The 27,016-nt window shown below is 33.3% G+C and overlaps 2 protein-coding genes across 3 annotated transcripts; one reads left to right on the plus strand and one right to left on the minus strand.

Annotated features, from left to right (window-relative positions):
* Positions 1–5,956: 5,956 nt before the first annotated feature.
* On the minus strand, positions 5,957–13,657 carry LOC118061070 (serine/threonine-protein kinase RUNKEL). Its single transcript, XM_035074443.2, has 11 exons — positions 13,374–13,657; positions 13,190–13,279; positions 12,455–12,507; positions 12,230–12,305; positions 11,409–11,470; positions 11,231–11,309; positions 10,981–11,040; positions 9,187–10,803; positions 8,028–8,897; positions 6,261–7,386; positions 5,957–6,180 (listed from the first exon to the last, which is right to left on the minus strand). Exons 1-10 carry the CDS (start codon positions 13,419–13,421, stop codon positions 6,271–6,273), a joined length of 4,071 nt encoding a protein of 1,356 aa, XP_034930334.1. The 5' UTR covers positions 13,422–13,657; the 3' UTR covers positions 5,957–6,180; positions 6,261–6,270.
* A 652-nt stretch (positions 13,658–14,309) lies between these two features.
* On the plus strand, positions 14,310–18,628 carry LOC118061069 (L10-interacting MYB domain-containing protein-like). 2 transcript variants are annotated; one of them, XR_012170454.1, is made up of 4 exons: positions 14,310–14,703; positions 15,320–15,653; positions 15,770–16,398; positions 18,183–18,628. XR_012170454.1 is itself a non-coding variant. In XM_035074441.2 (3 exons), the coding sequence occupies exons 2-3, from the start codon at positions 15,333–15,335 to the stop codon at positions 16,157–16,159; spliced, it is 711 nt and encodes a 236-aa protein (XP_034930332.1). In that variant the 5' UTR covers positions 14,310–14,703; positions 15,320–15,332; the 3' UTR covers positions 16,160–16,752. The 2 variants fall into 2 exon arrangements, 1 of the variants encoding a protein (XP_034930332.1); XM_035074441.2 differs by lacking the exon at positions 18,183–18,628 and having other exon boundaries at positions 15,770–16,752.
* Positions 18,629–27,016: the final 8,388 nt, after the last annotated feature.

The following is a 27,016-nucleotide window of genomic DNA, read 5'->3' on the forward strand; positions in this document are numbered from 1 at the left end:
AAAGTAAATGCCGATACAATCACTTCAGTAAGAGCCTAAAGAAGAAAACAGTAATTGAAGGAAAAAATGTTCCAAGAGAAATAACAAAGGTAGGCAGGTTCTATATATAAGGTAAGACAAACAATATTTTGAAGAACGTTTGATTCACCTCGCTAGACTGCAAACAAAAATTAAAAAAAAAAAAAAACAACTAAAATGCTAGGTTGTTTCATTGTATATTTATACACAAATCACTATTTATTTTGGTTATGTTTTGTAATTTTTAAAAAACCATATTATTAGAAATATTTTGTTTGCAAATCCTGTCTGCGATCTTAAGAAAGTAAAATCGGGCATATGAGGTTATAGCTGAGCAGTAAGAAGGCACTTGTTCATTTTCTTTATAAATAGGTTGAAATTTTATTATGCATATCTATTATTTTTACGGTGATTTATAGATTTATTGGGCTTGCATAATATTTAATAAACTCCAGAAATTAATTATGATGTTCATAAACCGGCACAAATACCTTGGTTATTAAAAAAAAAAAAAAAGAGTAAAATGGGCCCTGCAGATTGCTTTATGGTCATTGGTCAGGATTCTCCAGGCTTTTTCTGCATCCATTGCTGTTCAGCCAGTAAACATAAGTGGTGCTGTGCTAGATCATCGAGTATACATATCATCTTCACAACAAGAACATGGTTGATTTCTTTATCTTTTCCACAGTAGGGCTTAAGCTGTACCTGTTTGATGATTTCTTGCTACCTGGCAATGGGAATTTGGTTGAATATCTTAGGATCAATGTGATGATATAACCAAACCAGCGATTATGATTTGTCGATGCTGATTTCTTTTCCGGTGCAGGCCAAACCAGAGACAGTGGACAAAGAGCGTGAAATTGTGGAGAAGCAGTGGGCACTATCAACTGGTACTCCGGTCGCAGGAGCATCAACGTTAACCGCGCTTGGAGCTGATTCTCTCGACGCGGTACTCCTTGGGATTTTCATTGCAACAAGTGAGTCTGTTGTTTGCTTTGTTCTGTTATTGACATCTTCTTCTGGGCAGGTTGAGGTTGTAATGGGACTCGAGGAAGAATCTGGGATCGGTGTGGGGGAAGACAGAGCCCAGAGCATTGCTGCCGTTCTAGACGCCATTGATCTTATTGAGAGGAGGCTCACGGACTGCTTGTACAGGGATACATATTGTTTTTTTTTTTAAATTTTTTATTTAAAAATATATTAAAATAATATTTTTTTTTATTTTTAACATTAATTCATCAAAACAATATAAAAAAATAATAAATAATTAAAAATTTTAAAAACTCTAGCTTAACCACATGACCAAATACCCGTTCAAAATAGCTTTAAAAAGTCATTAATCAACTTTTATCTCAACTTTAGTTTTTAATTTTTATTTTTTTCAATCAAGTTCATGAAATTAGTTATTTTTTTTTAAATTTTTTTATAAGGTTAGATTGTCTAAATATAATTTTTAAACGGATCCAGCTCAACTGATTAATTTGGTGGCTCATAAATCTAGAATCTAACATAAGCTATTTTTTTTAAACCGAGTTGGGAAAATATCCAACTGGTCAGTTATGTTCTCTTAAAATATATATATATATATATATATATAAAATTTTAAACCTTCAATTCAGTTTTTTATGGAATCAGTTGGACAATGATCCATGCCTTCAAACCGAATCAGTTTATATTTAGTTCATCGATGAAACCGATCAGTCCAAATCTAATAAACCACATCATTCATATTAGAAGTCCAGATTCCTGAAATTCAAGATATGAAAATAGAAGTTTATTTAGTGTTTGAGAATTGAGATGATGGGTAATTAATATATTCAATTGTTTTAATTTTTTTTTATTTATTATAAGGAACTTCAAATTTATGATAAAAATTTGAGTAACTACAAAAACAAATTCAATGAGAGGATTTAAAGACCCTCTAATAATAAAATTAGTATATTTATAGGAAATATATTAAATAACTTAAGACAATAAATGATTTAAAAGAATTTTAAATTCAAGGAATAAAAATATTTGTTATTAAATTTTAAGTTTATTAATACTCTAAAATCTATATATCTTTATCTTAAGAGATAAAAAATATGATTTTTTACTTGAATGGTTCACGAGATATTTATATTGTATGAACCTTGTTGTTTTCAAAATAATAAAAGATTGGAAAATCATATGTTTTTGGCGATATTAATAAAAAGTAAATATCTCTTACATATAATTAATAAAATAATAAATATAATAAGTCTTTTAAGATATCTTGTATACACACCTATGAGTATAGACATTATGGTTTATCATGTTTTTAATATTTTTATTATAGAGAATCACCCAGTATCAAACATATAGTCTTAGAACTTGATAACGTCCAAGTTCTTTGGGTTTAGTATGCAAGTCCAAGTTTTCTTGATGTGTGACATGCTTGTTGAATTCATGTTATCTTATGTTTAGTTATTTGTCAAATTAAGTTTCTTGGGTCTGACATGTTCATCAGACATACATTACTTTGGATTTTATTAAATATCAAGTTAAAAATTTTTTTCTCTAATATATTTATAACATCCACGTGATTTTAAATTTGACAGAATACCATGATAGATTTTTATTTATAAAAACCTTAACAAAAAAAAGTTCATTCATCACAGGTGATATCATGAGCAGAAGAGCTCGTAATAGCTCAGTATTGCTATAACCAAATGTTCAACTCCCTTTCCAAATCTAAACATATGTTTTGATTGATCTAGTTACTAATCAATCGCGGAGGAGTGCGGGGTGTCAATTAACCATCCTCAATTTCCAAAAAGCTAATGGATTTGTAGAGTATAATAATATAAAATTTTAGTGTTTTACTTGATTGACCCCCTCAAATAATGAGAAATGCAATAAAAATGGGTTAAGTTTGTAATTTTGTAGAAAAATTATTGAATGTTTCATATTTCTATTGATAATTTCCTTGTAAGAAAAACCACCGTATATGAGCAAATGTTTACTCTATCAAATGCCTCAAATCTTAATAAATTTTAAGAATTTACTATGCATAATTGTCTTTATATTTTGTCTTTAATGGTAAGAGAATGTACGAAAACATGATTGTACATGTATTTTAAAAAAAAAATTAATTTTTTTTGGTTAAAAATTAATTTTTTTATATTTTGGATCGTTTTGATACGTTGATTTTAAAAATAATTTTAAAAAAAACATCATTTTAATTTATTTTAGAATGAAAAATATTTTAAAAACAACTGCAATTATGCTTTCAAATAAACCCTAAATCCTCGCTTATTTAGCTATTTCATCCTCTTATTCTTTTATAATAATGATGTTTTTTATTTTATTTTTTGATAACTTAAAATAAATATCAACTCTTTAGCTAATATCATTAAATCTAAACTTATGTATGTAATTGATCTTTTCTTTTTAAATTTGATTTTCACTATTTTAAGAATTTATTCCCCACCTTTATTGATCCCAGGTTGTCATGTTGAGCAGGTTAGACTTGGGTTTTCACTTGGAACACATAGGACAACCTTTTTTCAAAAAAGGAACAATGATGATAGTGAAAAGCATATAAAAAGCTTTATTATTTTTGAAAAAAACATCATTAAATTAATCATGATTAGTTAACACGTGAAAGGTTTTTCAACAAATGATCACCTAATTCAAACGCTTTTTTGTGCTTGTCAGATGCACAGAATAGAAATAAGTGGGATGGTTCCCATATTGATCCGGATCAAAACCATGTGCCAGCAGGAATCCAATTGCTACTCCAGCCAGGATCGGAGAAACCTTTCCTGGCAAGAACCGGCACTATATTCATCGAAGCACCTGTGACATGACCTAATTGCAGAGGCACTAGCTTCTCGAGAGATGCAGATATTAAAGACTGCAACCAGTTCATGATTTAAGATGGTTTACCTAACAAAAAATGACAATCTATGGCAATGCATGAACTCATCAGAAGAATAATAACTACTTACATTATGCTTTTTACTTCAAAGATGAACATGGAAACAGTAGAACCATAAAATCAACTACTCCTTCAGAAGGTTCGGATCATTTAGCCACCAAATGACTCACATTTTAAACAGCTGAATTGATCGATATGCTATAAACCCCACAACAATAACCGAGTTTATCAAGTTTCGAGGTGCTGCAGAGGAAGCCATCAATGCTCCAAGGGGCGAGAACGCAGAGTCAGGCCCTGATGCGACCACCTCATCTGGATTAGGCGGGCTTGGGGTGGATGGAATGGTGGGAACGGACGATACGGTTGGGGAAGGCAGCACACCACCAGGGGAAGGCAGTAGTGGAGCAATGTCCGGTGACAGTTCTTGGAAAGGAGGTATTGGAGGAGAATTGGTTAAGAATGCTGGTGAAGTAGAGATAGGATAAGGAGAGGTTTTCGAATTTAGCTGAGTGGAAGAAGAAGAAGGCAAGGGAAAGATCACTAGAGGCACAATGAGTACTGTAAGAAACCAAAAGGAGGCCATTATAATGATCAAGAAATCAATGTCACACTTAATTGGACAGATAATACAATATGGGGCAATTAAAGTTTTGTTCGAGAAGAAGGGGGTGCCAGTTGACAGTATGTGAAGTTTTGGTGCCAGTTGACAGTGTGTGAAGTTTTGGTGCCAGTTATGATGGAGGCATTTCAAAGTTGACTTAGGGCATTAGGTGGGGTCCTGCTCAACATGTCATATGATGAAGGGGGTGGAGATGAAAATTTGCACGTTGGGATGTACGAGGAAGAGACAAAGATTGGTTGAATTTTGTTGCGAGTAGATTCCTTGTGTCCCGTAAATTTGGTTGGCCTAATATTAGGATAATGATAATGATTTAACTAGGTCGACTGTCATGGCAATCAGTGACTCCGTGAACTTGATCACAACCTAATTTGATTTTTTATATTAAAAAAAAAATTTACAAAACAGTGTTGTTTTAGCCTTATATATATATATATATAACATTAATTCAGATTAACTTGAGGTAACTAGTTTAACTAGATGACTCGGTTCGGACAAGTTTAATTACCTGTGCATTGAACTTGATGGAAGTTGTGTGTTAAAAAGTACTACCAAGGAGCAGGATAAACTTGGTTGAAGGCAACCACTCAACTTATCAATGATGAAAAGTTTTGTCGAGGAACGCTGCAGCTGCATGCAGTTACTGATCCTATCCATGCGTACAAATCACACACCCATGGCTTCTGGGGTCCACCATGCATGATTAGCAGTTAGCTCAGACCGCTAGGCACAACCACTGCAAGCAGCCATAGCTGTCCGTGGCAAAGCTTATCAAAGATAACATGGGTGACAGGGTGAGTGAAGGTACAACTCATGAACGCGTATCAGATTGAACATGACAGCACATGCCATCAGCATCCAGTTCCATGAAACTTGTTACAACTTGCTACAATCTAACACCATATTTATGGCTATAAGCTACAGTGATAGGCAACATGTAAATGTCATATGTACCCTTGCCTGATTTATGTAATGCCTGTTTCCAAAATGCCATTTTACTTTTACCGCTAACTTTTTTTCTGGACAACGGGCATATTTCAAACCCGTCATCCTGAGTCTTTGTTCAGTAATCATGGGTGTGTGATTCGATTAGATCAACCCCTCATCTAAAGTATATGCAACTCGGGATCGCGTCAATAACCAGCTAGCCTTAGATCAAAATAATTTGAGCACATGAACGCGTCAAAGAGTGAGTTCAGCTTAATGGGTCTTGTTTAATCACCGAGCCAATGACTCAGTCAACTGAAAAGCATAAGCTTTCAAATTCCAAGTGAGTTCACAATTTCGGGATGTCCTTCCAGCGCTTGGTGAACCAACAGTAAGTGAGCGCGTCCAATTTCAAAGTCATTAGAAGATACCTATTTATTTCACACGATGCCTCAGGCAGTCTCAAAGAAAAGGAAAAGGATGCGCAAATCTGATCAAGTCACTTTTAGGTAGATTCCAAGGGGAAAAATTAATTGATTGCATGTTCATGACAATGATATAAATAAGATTATACATAAGCAGGCCTTTAAGAGGGCTCTATATGCATTAAAGATTGAGCTCACCTCAAGACGTAGGGGGCAGGACTGAGATGCTTTCTATAGAATTCAGGAAACAAGTCTTCCACATCCTTTTTACGAGCCAAATTGCATGATACCTGCGAATAATAGGGGCACCTATAGATGTCAATCCTGAACTTTAGGAAACAAACCAAGGGCAAAGAAACCAACAAACAACCTTAAAGACTTCAAATGCAACGATGTAGGCGCTGCAACTCTGAGACCACAAGCAAAGCAGCATTAGCTAAATCAGGGTTGCTTGAATTTTTCAGCTCCAAGAGAATGACTTCAATCCTTGAAATCTCATTTACAGGGATGGATAGTATCATCGCATGCGACAAATATTGCCGACAAGAATAAGCAAGAGCATGCAGTATCCGCTGCAAGAGTAAGTGAGGAACACCCTTGCGCCAAGACTCGAGGATTGCACTAACCTTCGGAAGGTTAGTTAGAAAACCAGTTGTGGCTTCCCTTGGAGCTGCCTTCAGCACCAACAACACGCATTCGGAAGCTATATCTGCAACGCTTGCTTCATCAGACCCACTCAACACCAGCAGAACACCTACATTGCTACCAAAGTCCGTTATATCTCTTATGCATTGCAGTTGATCAGCTGCAGTGCTTGCCTCATAAGAAGAATCATTTAGAAGTGCTGGCTCTTTTTTGTACGCAAGTCCTCTTTTACCGCCAACCGAACATAGAAGGAATGCCCTACACAAGCCAAGAGTTGGCTCAAGAAAGTCTTCCATGTCCTTTGCACACACAAACTCTAAAAGGTTTCCAATCCGCCTCGCCACTTTTAATTGAGAAAGCAACTTAGATTCCATTTCAGGAGCTGATGCCATAGCCAGACACAGCTGAACATTATTGACATTAGCACTTGATAGGTCACCAAGCAAAAATTCAAAGCACTGTGAAACTGTCTTCAGATGTAGAATGTCTGAAATTTTTATGTAATCGTACTCAATAAGCATCACAAGGAGCTTCTGCGCATACATGGGAATGGGATCTTCATCTTCAATAAAGTTAGGGTAGAGAGGTAGGAAATGAATATTGGATATGGACTTTAAAGCCTCTGATCTGTGCTCATCTTCCAAAGGTTCATTCAAGAAAATGACCATCACATCAAACAAGATTTTTAGGCATAAAAATCTGGCATCACCATCCTTGTTGCCCTTGTACAGAACAGCTAGACCAGGAAGGATTTCACCAATGAAAATGTTGGGGCTTTCAAGAATTACAAGACGCTCCTCAGCAACAGATTCAAGAACTCGAAGAAGGGTTATTTGGAAGTCATCTCTTCCCTGGAAATTAAACAAAAAAAATGTCATTCAATGTTTGAATCATTATTTTGCCCCTTGTGTTGATCCGAAGTTCTCCCTCATCATAAAAAAATTATGTCTTTTACAAAAAATAAATAAGAAGATAATTGTGGAAATGTCTGCTTTAGAAAATTCTACTCCATATCCATCTGAGCTATGCACATACATTGTTGATAACTGCATTTGGTGCAATTTTTCATCCTATATCTTGATGTACAATGGATCAATACTCGTCCAAGCATTATATTTCACCAGCTATATATTTCTCCTTCGACATCTAACCATTTTCCACATCAAGTTGCAAAGCAATTGAATTGAGTCTAATTTAATTGAGTCGGTCAAAGAAATAAGCAAAATAAGGAATTGCCATACCCTATATATGTCAGGTGTGTTAGGTTTCCTCTTGAATAGGCATTTTGCCAACCATGTAGTACCCTAATTTTACTGGTCAAGACGAGTAGCATTTGCACATCAGTCTTCATACTGCATTTTTAATGATTTACAGCTAGATAAGGAATTCTAGCCAAATGATGACTACATAACACTATATATCCTAAAGTGTTGTTCAGTTAAGAGAAGATATGAAAAATAACGGTAAAAATAAGAGAAAATCAGCTTCCTACCGGAAACGGTGTCTCCATGACTTTGACCAAATTTGCCAACTGTTGCATAACTTGATGGTTCACCACCTTCAGCTTAAAAGAAGAACTTCCAAGAAGATGAAGAACAACGGGAAACATATGAACATTGGTTTTTGGAGCAATTCGATGTGCAATGGCAGAGATATGACCCTGACGCCTTCCTCCCATCATTTGCTGAATATCTCCGGCTATAATATCCAGTAAACTTGGTACAGTAGATGCCACAACATGCACAAATGCATCTAGACATTGTTGGATATAGATATCTTTCTCTTTCGCTAGCCTATCCACTGCAGATAGTAACCTAGGGTTGCAAAAAAAGTGTGATAGCCACCTCCTGCCGTTTTTACAAAGAAGAGCAATGAGAAGGAGAGCCTTTCCCCTCAAAATTTCACCACCCTGCTCAGAAAGAGACACGAGACTTGGGACCAAATTCTTATCCTCTGCCAAGTTCGAAAGGTGCCGCCCAATGTTTGTAAACATATGACTTCCAAGCATAGCCATATTTAAGAGGTTCAAACTTATTTGCTGCTCACGTGGGCTGCCCTTGCCAAGGGCAGACACTGTGTCCTTGAAAGACAGTTTCTCCATGACTGATTGAATGCTAGGCGGGTTGAATCTTGCCAGCCGGACTAAACATGAACCTGCAGTCAGCCTGATGCTCTCCTGTTTCCCTGCAGCTCTATATATATAACAGAGGTTACTAATCACATCCTGGCTAGTGAAGCGACCTGCCCAGTGCCCCCCTTGACTGCAGATGTTTTCAATTGTCCTCAATGCATAAAGTTGAGTTATATCATCCTCTCCTTTACGCAAAACAGATGACACCAATGAAATCAACGAGTTTGGAACCTGCTTCAGGTAAAAGAATATTATTAAATGAAGAAAGTAGAAGTGGAAAAGGAGAAGGAAAGGATGCATAAAGAACTCAGGCATCCCATATAAGCAGAACTTGCTATCAAGCATGATTTTTGAAATCCATGAATCATAGGAAAAACAAAGGACAGTCTCCACTAAACAGAATCTGCCAGATGTGCGCAGATGAAAAGACAAGATAGAAAAATGAAACTTCATTGAGTGAAAAAATCATGTTTCATGCAATATAGCACACGAAGATATTTGTGGAAGGTAGAAAGCTAACCTGCCAGCCAAATGCAGATCGGCTGTCCTTTGATGAAGATTCTGGTGGATTGTTATCCTTGCTCTGATCGTTCTGGGTAGATATATAAAACAGCAACTCACCTAAAGCAGCCATGGAAAATCTCCTCACTTTTTCCTGTTTGTCTCTGAGGCCATCAGTTAGTGAGCCCAAAATTCCAGAATTTGCCAAATCATCTTCAATAAAAGTTGAATGACGAATTAACAATCCAATCAATGAAGCAAGTTGAACACGCAAAGCTGAGGTCTTGGAAAGCCGAAGCATTTTAACAAGCAGGAGCATTATTGGTCCATTTGTCAGAATATTGGCTGTGTCAGCATTGCTACTCAACATCTCAAGGTATCTAATCACATTCTGCTTCTCCCCAATGCTAGTATTTCCATTTAAAATGGATATGATTCTGTTGGTGAGTGAATCCAGCTGCTCCTTGGACATCTTTACAAAATCAGATGGTTGCAGGGCCTCAAATGGAAGAGAGGGGATAACATCTGACACTTTATCAGCTTTTCTACTGGGCATTACAGGTCTGACAGAAAGATCAGATGAATGCCAGAGGACCTGTGAAAGGTTATTGGATGATTTTGAAGAATCAAACTCAATGGCTGACCCTAAACCTTCTTTAATTCTCTGATTCCTGAGCTGAGGACTAGCACTGACTGGAGAAGGAACCATATCAACCTGCTCAGAAGATGAATCATGGTCATTTGTTTGTGATTCATCTGAGGCAGGTGCGTTAGTCACAGGGAAGGTTTCCAATTGAGGTATGTTATTGGCCACCTCTTCTGTTGTACTAGTTGAGTTATCTGACCCATCGGGTTCATCATGTATCTCATCCTCAGCATTCTCATTAAAATCAAGTTCCATATCAGTGTTCTCTGTTTTGACCTCAGAATCATTTTCAAAGCCAATGGGTGAGGGCCTCCTGTAGTTTTCCTTCTCGTTCTCCCTCTGTAAGTTTGATTTCGCTATTCTTGATAGCCTTAAGAGATTAACATGCCTAGCAGCACTGGAAGGATCTTTCTGCTTCACTTCAACCACCCTGCCAGAGACTTTTGTTTGAGTTTTCCTGCCAGTCGGCGTGCCTTTAACTGGTGTTTCGTGACCTCTTGATCCTAACATGAAATTCTCATCATGTTTTGGAGTCCCTTTTGCATCCTTTTCACGATGTTTAGGAGGGGTCCTGTTTGCTAAAGATCTGTCTCCGTTACATTCTGAGAGACAAGGCTTAGCACAAAGCTCTATCATATTATCAAAAGCTGGTTGAGGAGGTAAATGCACCGGAGCAAATTTAGTTTTCCAGAAAGCATGTCCGCAAAGCTCGCTCCACTTGATTCTTTCAGCTGGATCTTTTATGAGGAGAGAATTGACTAGGTTGACAAAGGAACGGCTTGGATTGCCAGGGAGGGGGGGTGTCGGATCTGAGAGTATGGATTTCACTAGCTGTGTGAATTCTCTTCCCACAAAAGGAGGCCTCCCTGCATAGCCCTCATACAATACACAACCTAAGGCCCAAAAGTCAGATGCATATGAATGGGCACCCCCATCCTCAAATAGTTCAGGAGCCATATAACAGGGTGTTCCACGTTTTGCTTGTGGCAACTAAGTAAAAACACATAAGCAAAGTTAAGAGTAGTAAAAAATTATAACCAGATAATAAAAGGACAAGCTCCATATCATGATGCCACTTTCAAATTTTCTGCATATGATAAGTTAAATGCTACTTTCAAATATTCTGCATATGATGAGTTAAATGATGTAGCAGTTAGAATAACCTACCATGGATGAAGGAGTTTTGGATATATCGCTCAATTTTCTTGCCAATCCAAAATCACATAGCTGCAATGCACAAGTATGAACACCAGTCATGTGCATAGAAAAAACTTGAAAATTACCCTACCATATAAAGAAAATAAAATGCCAATCCAAAATCACATAACTACATTGCACAAGTATAAATACGAGTCATGTGCATAGCAAAAACTTGAAAACTACTCTACTATTCAAAGAAAATAAAATGCATGTGTACCTTTGTGTGTCCATTTTCATCTAAGAGGATGTTTGATGGTTTTAAATCACAATAAATAATTCCTTTTGAGTGTAAGTACCTGACAGCAGTGACAATTGTAAAAAGGAAAGATTTGAAAGTAGATAATTTTACAGACATCATATAGGAACAAAATTAAAAGCCAGCCAGCACTACTTACTGCAAAGCTCTAACTAGGTCATGGGAGAGATCATGAATCGAGTCTTCAGGTAGCTGACTATCCTGCAAGTCAAATATAAACTACCTTGATGAAGTTATAATACATTGAACACTGCATATAACAAAATTTGAAATCATACTCTCCATTGCTACATGAAATTGAAACAAATTCTCATAGTAATATGACATGTTTAAGCATACAAGCTAATATCATTTGCATTTGGGTAACCTTAACTTTTGTATTTATTACCATGGGTTCGGCACATTTGATATCCAAACGCTTCCCAGGGAAAATCTCTCAAGTTTTTGGTCTCCTTGAGTATCAATTCCAAATTACAAGAAAATTATAATGATATGCAGTACCTATCCAGAGAGCTCTGTGAAATTTTTAACAACTTTTCCCTTCCCATCAGAAGAGAATTGGTAAAGGCGAAACAAGACTCGGCCCTAATTGACCATGCAAACCTGTTTGTTGCCTAAAAATGAGACAGGACAGAAGTAATAAACACTAGTATTGACGCGCTAGTGTTCTTTTCCACGTATCTAAGAATACCAAAAACAGCATGATCACTCTTCATGGACATCATATTTCTAAACTAAACAAAATTGTTGTGCTGGAAAAGCACGTAATAATACAGCAACCTATGGAAAGGCCTGATTTCTGCCTTGCATTTCTAAAACAATCACCGATCAAATTATCCATGATATTAAGTTTAATGTTGAGCGTGAATGATAAATTCCACAGTCCCCCTTGTGTCCAGTAAAAGAATGAGAAATCCATTGAAGGAGAGCCAAGGTATACAAAAATTATTTAGTCGGTACCTGTCGCAATAAGGTCATGAGATCTCCACCAACACAATATTCCAAAACCAACCACAGGTGAGATGACGTTTCATACCTAATAAATACATCAGAAGATGTGAAGAAACCAAAAAGGTAAGATAAAAAAACAAAGACAAGCATGATCTGCATTACTAAACGAAAAATAAATACATTGAATGGAAATATGAAACTTGAGAGCAATTATCCGATGCTGAAATGCCTTACCATGAGTAAAATTTTAAGACATTTGGATGATCTAAGGAGTGAAGCATCCTGACCTGCATATAATATCAATAAAAGGGTATGAGAAAATAACATCTATAAAAAATAGTATTAAGTGTCACATTAATTTTCTAGAACAGTGATAAGCAGGCATAAAATATTTTACACCCCCTCGTTTCCCATGCATCAAATAAAGGTGGTAAAGACTTAAAATAAATAAAAAGATGACTTCCAGCAAATCTAGCTCTAAAGTGAGTGTTTTGAACAATGAATCATAGCAAAGCCACTCATAATCACAACTTTCACTAAAAAAATGTACCGGCTGGCTCTTTCCCGCCTAGTTCCCAATAATACAAATATGCTTCACTATTGTCTTCCTTCAACACGCCTGTATCTAACATTTACGGTCATATTTAGCACTGAATTAAAGAAACAGCGATGGCACTTAAAATTGTGTTGAGTCAGTTACTAAACCACGCATTTACCAAATTTAAGCAAATAAATTGTGTTAAATTAATTACTAAAAAAAGCAATCATCAATTTTAATCAAATAAGCTGTCTTGAATTAGTTACTAAAACAGACATTTTATCGAATTAAAAATCACAACCTAAATTTAACTTTAATAAACAGACTAAAATAATCTCAAATTCTGAGTCGATGATAAGTTACTCCAATTTCCACCAGAAACAGAAATCAAGTAAGCAAACAGTAGAAGAATAGCTCTTTGTTATCCTTACTTCATGAAGAACTTTACTCTTCTGCGACTTATCAACACTCTTAATTGCGAAATACTCAATCGTCTTCTTCTTTCTACCTTTATACACACTCTACACAGTTCAAAACGAAAATCAGAGATTCAAAGAAATCCACGTTAGCTTAAAAAAAAGGAAAAACAAGCTACAGAGATAAAATTCAGGTTACCGAGTATTTGCCACGGCCAATGGCTTCGTAGATGTGGAAATGGTTCATGGTGACTGAGCTGGTCTCTAGGGTTTCGATTTGGATAAAATGACACTGCTTTTTTAGAGGATTATCGGAGATCGGAGAGAGAGTGGATGATTTTGGGGGTTTTGGATGCGAGTTTTTTTTTTTTTTTTTTTTTGAGATTTGGCTTGGATTATGATTGGAGTGAGTGAGGGCTTCTGCTTTAGTGATTGTTCAAAAAATTGAAGAGAGAGCCGGTGGGGGTAGCCGTGCTATGGGCGGGAATCTGAATGCAATTGAAAGAAAAATACCAGAGCCACATGTTTATTTTTGTATTTAAAAAAAATAAAAAATTAATTTTTTAAAAAATTAATATTTTTAAATCATTTTAATATGTCAAAAATAATTTTATAAAAATAAAAAAATATTATTTTAATATATTTTCAAAGTGAAAAGTACTTTAAAAAGCAATCATAATCACCCTCTCAAAAATATTTTAAAATAATGTCGAGTTAATAAAGGCGATGTTTGAGAGTGTAGTAGTGATTATTTTTTTAAAGTATTTTTTTGTTTAAAAATATATTTAAAAAATTAAATTTTTTATTTTAAATTAATATTTTTAATATTATTATATTAAAATAATTTAAAAATATTCAAAAATAAATTAATTTTTTTAAATGATATTTTTTAAAACACCAAAACAAACAAACCTTTGAATCGAGGCAGCCACATTTAAAGATGGTGTTTGGCTCCGTGATGGCTTTTATGGTTAGTCCAAACACAATATTTTATTGTTTGGTAACAATAAAAAGTTGATATTAATCTATGGATCCCACCTGAATTTTTTAGGTATGGCCACAGTTAATTAGAAGTAGTTTTAGCCAGCTAAAAACTACTTCTAATTTTCACAGTGAAAAGAAAAGCTAGTTTGAAGACAATAAACAAACAATCAAAATTTGACAAATTTGTGGAACTTAAGACCGTTGAAAAAATTAGACAACATTATCCTCCCCTTGCAAACACAACATTGTAACCATTGCTCAAGAGATTTTGATTCACTTTGTTTTTCTTCACCAAAGACTCAAAGATCCCCAATCACTCCTCCAGATCCAAATACCCAAAACGCAAAAGATTTTCGTCACCATACCCCCCAGATCTGTAAAAGCCACAAGAAGATCACTAAGGTATTACTCCATGTTTGTCGTCAGATCCCTAAAACTCATCACTACGCTAGATCTATAAGACCCCACTATTTTTGGTGCCAAAAGCTTGCTCACTCTCGTTCGCTTACCATCCCACACCCCCCTTCATATAAGCGACTAATCTGGTAATCTTCCTCCTTTTTTTTTTTTTATGTATCAGTCGTAGTAACCCCTCTATCTGAAGAATTTAGTTATGTGATTCTAGATCAGTAATGTGGGATCTTGTATTTGTTCCATCTAGTTGCTTGTTTGTTCAATGATTACCTCAGGCATTTTACAGGCTTTGATGGCATATTGAAGTTTTCCAGTTGCATAACCTCTCATACATATGTTTATCTCCTTTCTGTTAAAGCCTGCAAAGTGTTCATTCAACTCTCATACGATTCTGAAGAATAACGAGCATTTGTTGCTGGTGTGCTTTGTTTACTATTTATAACACCATGTTATATCATTCAACGTTCCAAATTATAAAGCTAATAAGAGTTTTCTGCAATTTTGTCTTCTTTGAGTGTATATCATCTGCAATGTTGTTGTTCTACCAAAATGATATTAGTGGTAGTGGTTTTGTGTATTAATTACCTGGCTCAGCTATGTTGTTTACAATAAAATTGGTGCTTGTTTTGTCATATAACCAACTAGCTTGTACTCATATTTTTAAATCAATTGCATTGCTGGCAGCATGCTCCCATTTTTTTAAATTGTAATTTTGATGAAATTCCTATGCATATAACATTTTGCTAGAAAAAAATATTCAATGGAAGGTGCTGAAAGCTCAGATAAAGCATCTTGGAGTAAAGAGATGCTGTATACATTTTGTGATATTTGTATTGTCGCTATTAAGAAAGGAATGAAGCCAAGCACTCATTTCGATAAGGCCGGATGGAAATTTGTTATGGTTGTCTTCAAAGAGAAAACTGGTCTTGTTTTTACCAAGACTCAACTAAAAAACAAATGGGATGGTGCAAAAAAGGAGTGGAGGATTTGGAAAAAACTGATTTCTGAAACAGGAATAGGATGGAATAGTGAACTTGGAACTATTAGTGCTAGTGATGAGTGGTGGAAGAAAAAAACTCAGGTTAGTTATTGATACCCTTGTTTCCTGGATTTGTCTTTATCTTGTCCTATTTCTTAAACTATTTAGCACATTTTATATGATTTATGCATGTGCTCTTTCATATTTGTTCCATATAGGAAATCAGAGGGTCCAAAAAGTTTAGACATGCTGGGATTGAACCTTCACTTTGCAGTAAGTTTGATAGAATATTCAACAATGTTGTGGCGACTGGACACTATGCTTGGGCTCCATCTTCTGGAGTATTATTTGATGATGATGTTATGAATCAAAACACTCAGGATGTTCATATTAATGAAGAAGAAAATCTAGAGGAAGGAAGTGGTGATTCCGAGGAGGATGTCATTCCCAATTACACAGATGATGTTTGCAATTTAGTTGTTGGAGTTATATGGCAAATAGCAGTGGAAAGAGAAAATCAAGAGAGCAAGGTGGTGGGCAAAGTACAAAGAAAAGCAAAAAAACTCATGGAGTTGGAGCTCAAATGCTTTCACATTGGGATAAACTAGTTGATGATGTTTCAACAAGGAATGATAGTAGGGATAAGATAGGTTGTAGCATTAGTGAGGTGATGATGGAGATCCATTCCATACCCGACATTATTTTCGGTGATGACTTATATTACTTTGCTACGGAGTACTTATCTAGGAGGAATAAAAGAGAAATGTGGGCAGCAATAGGAGATCTTGATAGGAAGTACCAATGGCTACAAAAAATATACCAGAGAAGTCAAAAGCACTAATTGAAGGTTAGTACTGCTTTAATGATGCTTTCAGTTTTTGTTGTTTTAAAACAACTGCATGTTATGAGAGTTTTGTTGTGCTGCCAAATGATGTGCAAGTTTGTAATAATGGGATATACTCCTAAAGCTGATGTATTGAAGCATGAAGAGTAGTACTGATTTCGGTAGAGAACCACTTTTCTTTTTTATGTTTGCGGATTACTAATCTAACTTGTTTACAATTTAATAAAATACCGGTAACACTTGTTATGTTATCTGTTATTATGTTTGAGGACAATTTTTATCAATGGTCTTTATTGTGTTTATGGATTGCCAATGTAACATGTTTTACATGTAATGAAATATTGGTAAACTTCTTGTGATTTCTGTTGTGATGTTGAAGCACTCATTATTATGAATGTTGATGGAGAATTGTTGTCTTGGGGTAATTGGTTTGCTGTTAATATATAGAAAATTATGTTATATTTACTGAATATTATGTTAATTTTCCTCCTGGACCAACCGGATTGCATCATCTTAAGAGGAACATATGTCAGACTTTTGTTTTTCCTTACTGTGTGCATTATTCGAAAATGTTAGATGAACTGTGTTCTTGTTGGCCGAAACAAACAAAATAATTATTGTCAATTTATATGGCTCCCAACGGTAGATATAATTATATATTTGTAAGTGTTCAGCACAACACAATATTCCAGTTGCTTTAGTTTTCTTGATAGTAATTATATAAGGCTACAAGTTGAAAGAATATTAGGTACATATAATTGAAAAGCAAGTCAAACTGCATAAAAACATCACAATAAAGACACTGACACAGTGTATATAGTGCAGGAAAAGTAATAAATGTCAGGCATATTGTATAGGCATTTTGTCAACTTGTTACAGTTTGGAAGAGAATATGTCAGGCATATTGTATAGGCATTCTGACAACTTGTTACAGTTTGGTATAGTAAACTTGTGAGTGTATAGATGTTAGTTTTTTATCCCATAATACATGCAGCTCCCTATATAATATATGTTGTGTGCAATATGAGACATAACTTTGAACACTACAGCAAGAAAAACATTTAGTCTTGGGAGCTTCTACAAAAAATCACCTATAGTTGTAAGTTACTCTTATTTGAATCAACTTTTTGAATAGATTAATTGTTTTTACAACTCTTATACGGCAAGGTGCATTTTTTTTTCAATCAACAGCCCTTGTGTAATATTTACTGAATATTCAAATGACCCCTTAATATGTTTTTTTTTTTTGGAAAGTTTCACCCTTTAAACATTTCTATTGCTTTTGCCAAGAATTTGGCAAATAATTCTTACAGGAATTGTGCAATTAACTTTGTACAGGCTGCTTCCTTCTTGGTATTGTGCAGTTAATTTTTCCAGGTTGCTTCCCTTTTCATTTCCTCGTATAGTTGTACTTGATGATTACACTTTAACAAAGCAGCATTTCAAAAAAATTTTGCTCCTTGTGTGTTATAACAAATAATCAAACACGCTCATTGTTTTTGTACAATTCATAACAGGCATATGCCATAATATTACAATAATAAACATTTTTGAATTGTTATTAATCGATATATATATATATATATATATATATATATATATATATATATATATTATCGTGTTTGTTATTTATGGTGAGAATTGGTATGAAGGCAAATGTTTGTAATTGAATTTGTGTAGGTAGATATAGTAGATGAATGGGTTGATGCTATGTTTGGTGTTAACTATGACAATAATTATGATACCGTTATGAATCATGTGATTGATAATATTAATTACCATGGTAGAGGTACCGGTAGTAGTGGTGGAGCTGCCAATAATGATAATGGTGGTGGTAATGGTGGAGTTAATGATGATGGGGATGATTCGAACGGAACGGATGATGATGGTGATAGTGATGATGATGGTGATGAAAACGAAGACGAAAGTGGTTCTGATGATGAGGGCGAATCGTTTTGGCTATGAGAAAATGATCGTAACAAGTTGTTGTTGTCATAACTCAATTTTTGACCATTTTTATTTTAATTATTATTATTATTTTATTTACTAAAAAGGATAAAAGATGATGATAAAAAAATAAATAATGATGATGAAAACAAGTAAAATGAAATAAATGAAGAATGAATTAAAATTTGGGTTAATGGCAACATAATTGGAAGTTTTGGGGTTTAATTAAACTTTGAAATTAATCTAATTAATCCAATCAAAGGTTTAATTGGAGAATTGATAAGTTTTGAGACTTAATTAAGCTTGAAAATTAATCTAATTAATCCAATCAAGGGCTTAATTGGAGAATTGATAAATTTTGAGACTTAATTAAGCTTGAAATTAATCCAATTAATCCAATTAAGGGTTTAATAGGAGAATTGATAAGTTTTGAGACTTAATTAAGCTTGGAATTGATTTAATTAATCCAATTAAGGGTTTAATTGGAGAATTGATAAGTTTTGAAACTTAATTGGACTTAGATTTAATTAAATTAATGAAATCAGGGATTTAATCGAAAAAATAGCAAAGTTTGGAGTTAATTGGCGGCACAATTGCAGCAGATTAAAGTTCAAGGACTAACTTGTAAAAGGCGCCGAAATGCAGGGTAAATTACGGTTTAAAACAGGGGCTTAATTATAAAATTTTCGAAACTTCGTGGGTCAAAGTGAAAATAGCCACTGTCATCTCCAAACGGCGTCGTTTTGAAGGCTTTGTTCATCTTCTTCTTTAAGCCAGCGACCGTTTTCCACAGTAAAGGCAGAGAGGCGTTGCAGCAGTAATCGTCCGTTGGCTTCAGTTATGGGCGCTTTAATGGTGTTCGACCCTCAACCTGCCACCCGTTACCAACCCGCTGGGCTCTATATAAACCGAGGGAACCCGAAGAACAGGGCTGGTTGGAGAGTCAGAGAGAGAGAGGGACGAATGAAAACCAGAAGAGAGAAACACACATATACCAGTCGAATTTTTAAGCTTTTTTAGAACCCCACACCACACACCAGAAGTAAATCTTTCCCTCACCAATATCAGCCTAAAACAGCAAACACAATAGAGAGGGAACCAGTGGGGATTTTTGGACTGAAACCAGAGGAAAAAAAAAAGAAAAAAAACTGAGAAAAAAAACCGAAACCAGGGGGACCGAGGTTGGAAAACAGAGACGGAAAAATAAGAATAAGCAGGAGGAGCCCAGAAACAGGGGACACACAGACGAAGACAGGGGAAAAGGAGCAAACGGCAGTGAAAAAACAAAAGGGTACGCTCTCGACCTCTTCTTCGGTGGCTCCAATTTCAGCAGCCACTGTTGTTATTTCTTAAGAAGGAACGAACAAAAAACCACAGGAGCATACAACAAAGACAGAAACAGAGAAGGAGAGAAGTTAGCTTTGGCCAATCAACACATCATTGTCTTCGTCATCAATCTCCAGCACCAGGCAGACATTGAGAGAGACAAGGAGAACAAGAGAAGCAAAAAAGACAGGAGGCAAGGAAAGCAAGAAAGAGGCAGGTTGATCAGCAGTCGCACGCCTTCGCCTCCAGCAGACCAGGTAAGTGGCTTCTCTCTTCTTCATTTCGTTGCAGCTAATTAGCATTTACACTGTGCAAGTGAATTTTAATTCACTTGCACAGTGTAGCAACACCCGTGCGTTAACGCACGCGTGTTGCTCAGGCCAGCCAGGCCACTGGCTTGGACCAGTGGCCAGGCTGGGCTGACTGGGCCCAGCCCCGCCTTTATGGGCTGAGCTAGGCCCAGCCAAAAAAAAATAAAAAAAATAAAAAACAGAAAATAAAAAAAATAAAAAATGTGTATGCATGAATAAAAATAATGTAAATTTAGTGGTTTATTCACTGGCGCCAGAGTTAAAAATAAAAATACCGGTTTAAATTTATATTATTTTTATTCGTTGTATTTTATTTTATTTAGCTAGAAAAATAGAAAATATTTGCATTCAATAAATAATAAATTTATTATTATTTATTTATTCACTTGCGCCAGAGTCGGGAATAAAATAAAATATTGATTTAATTTATTTTATAGCTACGTAATATTTACCAACGCCAGAGTTGGAAATATTCGTAGTTGAGTATTCATTGGTGACAGAGTCAGGAATATTATAAGCAAATTTTCATAGCATAAACTAATAAATATTTAGCAATTTAAGAAAAAACCAACAATGCAGTCTGCCTTAGGCAGAACGTTTAAGGGGTGATAATATCTTCCCTTTTACGTAACCAATCCCGAGCCATAGAATCTCTGTTGACCAGTTAGGGTTCCTAGTGACCATAATATTAGGTGGCGACTCCTCAAACAAGACATTTTTCCTAAAAGAACCGGATGCCAGAAATTTATTCTTTTTCCATAAATAATTCAAGAGAAATTATTTTTAGGGCCGCCGCAACGTCGGATGCGACAGTTGTTATGCACCTCTGGTGCTTTACACATGTATTATGTTACTTATGTGCATAAGGAACCTTGTATGGTTTCATATAACACAAGAATGAGATGGCTGAATAAAGTCGTATGAGGACACCATCAACGGTGTGTCAACATGTTTAGGATAGATGCAACGACGTTACAAACCCTTTGTTATGACTTGGAAACACAGTATGGGTTGAAACCATCAAAAAGGACAAGTGTTATTGAGAAGGTGGCAATGTTTTTTTAACACAATTGCATTAGGTGCAACAAATAGACAAGTACAAGAAAGATTTCAGCATTCTGGTGAAACTATGAGTTGAAATTTTAATGAGGTGTTGAAGACAATTTGTTTGCTTGCGATAAATATAATTAAACCACAGGACTTTGAATTTTTAAACACTCCACGGGAAATTGCGATGAATCCGAGATTTATGCCTCATTTTAAGGTGAGTCAGATTCTGTTTATGGCAACCAATGACAAAAAAAAAATTTAAGATATTGCTAGTCATTATTTATGACATGTTGGTTAATGTTGTGTTTTGTCATATTTTGTAGAATTGTATTGGTGCGATAGATGGCACACATGTTCGTGCTTCTGTTTCTCAAGAAAATCAAGTGCTATTTATCGGTAGAAAAGGTGTGCTGACACATAATGTAATGGCCGCATGCAGTTTTGATATGCAATTCAGGTTTGTTTGGGCCAGATGGGAAGGTAGCGCTCATAATACTCGAATTTTTCTAAAGACTATTGATAATCCAAATATCAATTTTCCAAAACCTCCTAAAGGTAAATCTATTAAAATAATTAATTGTTATTTAAATTTAAAATATGTGTATTCTATATTTTTTGTTATTAAATTTGTTATAATTTTCTTCCTTGTTATTAGGAAAATATTATTTAGTTGATGTTGGGTACCCAAATGAGTATGGATATCTCGATTCATATAAAGACGAGAGATATCACTTACAAGAGTTTCGGCGTCGAGGGCAACCAACCAGCCGGGAAGAGCAATTCAATCGTGAACACTTGTCACTTCGCAATATCATTGAACGTGCATTTGGAGTGTGGAAACAAATGTAGAGAATTTTATAGAACATGCCGGCATATCCGTACAAATCACAAGTGCATATTGTAGTGGCATCAATGGCATTACATAACTATATTAGGAGGAAGTCACATGAAGATTTTTCATTTACAGAATATAATCGCAATCCTAATTTTATTCCTGATAATATTTTAGCCGATATGTTTCCATATTCGCAAAGCCAAGGCAACCAACGGTCTTCTCGAATGAATTATGTCCATGATGGAATAGCAGATAGTTTAATGAGATAATTGAAGAACAACAATAATGTAACATTGTTATTTATTTTATGTATGAAAAAAAAAATGTTCACAAATGCTACTAACAACTTGAAAATTAACTCGTGTCCTTCTTGGTAATTTTATTAACAAAAGTACTTTCAAAAACAACTTAACCAAACACATATTAATTGCTTATTAGATAACAATATTTTTAACCACAATTTTAACCAAACACATCTTTTTATATATACACCACAAGAAAAAATGATTTTTTAAAAACCACTTTTACCAATCACAAACATAAAAGCCACCACTTTTCCATACACACCCAAAATTTTGAACCCGACTGTCACGTGATTAGAATCATGTTTGGTTGCATGGTTGTTATTCCTATATATTTTTTCTTTGTTAATATAAAAAATTTGTAATTCAAAACCTGATTTGAAATAAATTTTAAATTAAATAAAAAAATATTAATTTGATAAAACCTAACCAATCTCAACAGGTATTTAGCAATTCGGGTAACCTAGATATTTTTGAAGTTAAAAAACAAACGATACTGGCTTGAATTAACTTGATGATCTCCAAGTAATCCCGGTGACCCAAATCCTTTTTTAAGGCGGTCCTTTTCTTACATTACATTGCGCATGATCCCCGGCTTTACTTTTTGACTGTAATCATTTTAACCTGCCAACTATATTTTTTGACAAACCAACCCTTGAATTGTGTTTGGGGGAAAAAAAGAGGGAGGGGTGAAAATATTAGAAGAGAAAACGGCTTTCCTCCGGGTGTTTGGAAGTGGTTAATTGGAAGGAATGAAAGTGGAGTGGGAAAGATGCTTTTGTAAAAAGTTGATGGTGCTTTTTGTTTTTTCATCTTTTTTTTTTTGTTTCAATGGTATTTAAGTAATAATTTTTTAAGGTGTTTTTTAGTTAAAAATATATTTTTATTTAAAAAAAAAATTCCTTAACACATCAAAATAATAATTTTAAATTTAAAAAATTCAAATTTTGATAAATAATTATTACCCCTACCCAGTAAACACGTCGTTAGGAACGGGCAAACTTTTCAGATCTAACTGCTTTGTACGTGGAAATACACGTGGAAAGTTACTCTGAGAGAAACTAGAAAGTACTAAAAAACAAAATAAAAATAATAGCTATCTTAATATGGAAGATAGTGCTCACATGCCAGTCCATCTTCAACTACTTCCCTATACGCCGGTGTCCAAGTAATTGCAAAATAACTTGTTCCAGACAGCATGTAGTAAAATATTCATACTTGAATTGTTGGGTATTTTTAATATCAAGAATAGTTTTTCAAGCTAAATTATGAAGATTCCTCGGCTTTAACAAGGATGTTTTAAGCTTCTAAAAAAATTTAATTTTTTAAAAATTAATATTTTTTGGATGTTTTAAGATTATTTTTGATACATTAGTTTTTTTAAAAAAATTAAAAATAAAAAAATTATTATTGTAATATAATAATTTTTTCAAGCTGGTTTTTGTTGATAGTCCATTCACTGCTTCTCTCTTGTTTCATGGGTTGAACTGGTGATTTTTAGGTTGCGTTTGTTTCTCGAAAACTAGTTTCCTGAAAACAACTTTTCTGTGTTTGTTTGCCATTAAAAAAGTTGGTTAACGGAAAACATTTTTCAGTCAAAGAAAAATTTGACTTGGTTTCTAGGAAAGTGTTTTCCTTTTATTTTGGGCGGAAAACACTTCTTGAAAGTTGTGAAAAATTTAAGCTATATTTGTTTCCCGAAAAGTGATTTCCGGGAAATCATTTTCCAAACTTTCTAGTGTTTGTTTGACATTAGAAAAGTTGATCAACGGAAAACACTTTCTAGTAAAAAAAAAATTTGGCTTAATTTACAGGAAAGTGTTTTCCTGGAAAATTTGGATGGAAAACACTTTCTGGAAGTTATGAAAAATTTAGAAATGTCATATTATTTCTTGATTATATTAAATTTGGTCATCAAACTTTTGATTGATATATATATTTTTTTTGTTTTGAATATTTATTTTTCAATTTCATCTCTTAAAAATTTATTTTTATATTAACTTTGGTCCTCGTTTTTATAATTGTTATTTGCTTTTCCCTTATTATTTTTTCATTGAAATTTTTCATCTATCAAATTTGGTCCTCATTCTTTTGATTGTTACTTATTTTATTTGAAATAATTTATGAAATGTTAATTATTATTATTTTAATTTATTCATCTTTTATTTTTTTTATTTTTTAGATTTGATCTCTATTATTCTGATTATTATTTATTTTATTTGAGATAATTTATGAAATTATATATTTTTTCAATTTCATCATCATTCAATTTTTTAATTTATAAGATTTGTTCCTCGCTATTTTAATAAACTTGAGAAAAATAAAACATTAATAAGTTATTTTCCAACTCATTTTCCATAACATAGCCAAATACTGGAAAGTGTTTTCTATTTTATTTTTCATTACAATACCAAACATAAAAAAATAATTCATTTTCCTGAAATTCACTTTTCTAAAATTTATTTTAAAAAAAAAAACTACTTTCTAGCAAACAAATAAATCAAGACTTATAAGCAATGTCATTTCCTTTATCCAAAACTGATGGTACCTACCTTTTCAATTCCCTAACTTTTCATGTTGGTTTTGAAGCATCCCTAACATGGCTCCCTTCAGCTTTTGATTCTTTAGATGAACCTTGAGTGTCTCTGGAGGAGAGGGAACACGTTTAAGGCTGGATGGAACAAAAACACTTGTACTCTTAAAATTTTATAAAAAATTTATTTTATTTATTTGCTTAAAATTAATGTTTTTTAGTTTTTTTTTATTATTTTAAAATGTTGGTATCAAAAATAATTTTTTAAAAAATAAAAAAATTTATTTTTATATATTTTTAAATAAAAAATACTTTAAAAAATAATCATACTTTCAAATAAATACTAGCAACAACTGGCCGCTTGCTGCTCTTCCAATGATAGAACCAGTAGTCGTACAACTATTCCATGAGCGGTTAAGATCAAAATTGGAAGAACCGCCCACCGCCCTGCCTCTTTTTTATACACATTTCTTTCTATTCAGTTTTGTGATTTAGATGTTGATGATGATTTGAAAAACAATTTACAATATAAATTGTCATGAGTTTGTTTTGTGAAAAATAATTTTATGAAGAAAATATTTTCCTGGATTTCTAAAAAAAATGTGTTGTTTTCTTGCAGGTAAAGAAAACTATTCTCGTATGGTGATAACATAGTTTTGAAATCTAACTCGGTTCGGTAGGTCTATTCAGAACCCAGAGTTAGAATCAGATTGAGTTTTAAGAAAATAAAAGAAGTCATGATCCACGGTGACCCTGTCGGTTAACCCAGTGACTCAATTGACTCAGCAAAATTCGGTTTAACCAATTAATTATTTTTTTATTAAAATAATATCGTTTTGATTTATAAAATAATAAGATTGACCCGAGTAATAAAATATTAGTTAAATTTGCAGGTTTTAATAACAATATGGTAAGAACAATTGTCAGAGAGTTACGATGGTTATAAAATATTAGTTGAATTTGCAAAAACATGATAGATGTGGTGATGAAAGGCAGTGCCAACACTGTGGTCGGAAAACATTTGTGAAAAAATATAATTTTTTTTTTAAATTAATATATTTTTTATGTTTTCAGATAATTTTGATGTGTTGATTTCAAAAATAATTTTTTAAAAATAAAAAACATCATTTTACTATATTTTAAAATAAAAAACACTTTAAAAAATAATTATTACTATACTAACAAACACCTTTGAAAATAGAGACTCACAATGGAATAATGATTAAAAAATAATTACAATAATAATAAGATGCGTGTAATGGTGGGTGGTTATGGTAGGTCGTGAGATACATATTCTAAAATATTTTTATTTTAAATTAATATTTTTAAATTTTTTTTAGATTATTTTAATGTGTTGGTGTTAAAAATAATTTTTTTTAAAATAAAATAAAAATATATTTTGGTATACTTAAAAGCAAAACATATTTTAAAAATTAATCAATACTACATTATTAAATACGCCTTTAATAACAATGACTATGAGATAGCAGCGTGGTTGTATTAGCGAATATTATGAAAAATATTATCTACTTTTTTATGAAATTAAAATATTTTTTTAAAACTGAAATTATTTAAATTTTTTTTTTGTTAAATTGTTTTTCAATGTTTGTTTGACATTACAAAATAAAAAAAATTAACTTAGAAGTTTTTTTTTGCAAAGCAAAAGACCAAGCTGGGTACACAAGAGACACAAGACAGATGCTACAAAACGACATGTAAAGTTGTCTACCCTTCCGGGTAAACTTTAGCTCTTTTTATTTTTAAAAAATATTAAAAAAATATTTTTTAAAAGTTATTTTTAATATTAACACATTAAAATAATTTTAAAAAATAAAAAAAAATATCAATTTTAAAAAAAATAAAAAAATTTAATTTATTTCAAAAATACTCTTAAAACATAAAAACAAATAGAGTCTTATACCACCCCACCGAGTTAAAACTTATATAAGCATTTTGTTCATTGATTAAATAACCCTTGCTTATTATTTTAAACTTGTATTTTTTATATATATTATTTATAAAATAAATAAATTTATTTAGTAAATAAAACTCAAAAATTTATCAAGGAAGAAAAAGTTATTTTTAATTATTTTTACATTAATTATTTCATAAAATAAAATAAATTCTTTAAACTCACATATCCAAAATAGTTAAATAGCTAATCACACACGATACTGAACAAAATAATTATGTAATAATAAAATAAATTAGTGATAAAATACATTAATAATTAAATTGATTAAATCAATATAGAAAAAATAAAATAATAATTTTATCCATGAAAGTAATAAAATACATTGATAAATAAAGTAATGAT

The sequence above is a fragment of the Populus alba genome, chromosome 8 (assembly GCF_005239225.2).
Source record: "Populus alba chromosome 8, ASM523922v2, whole genome shotgun sequence".
NCBI classification, from domain to species: domain Eukaryota; kingdom Viridiplantae; phylum Streptophyta; class Magnoliopsida; order Malpighiales; family Salicaceae; genus Populus; species Populus alba.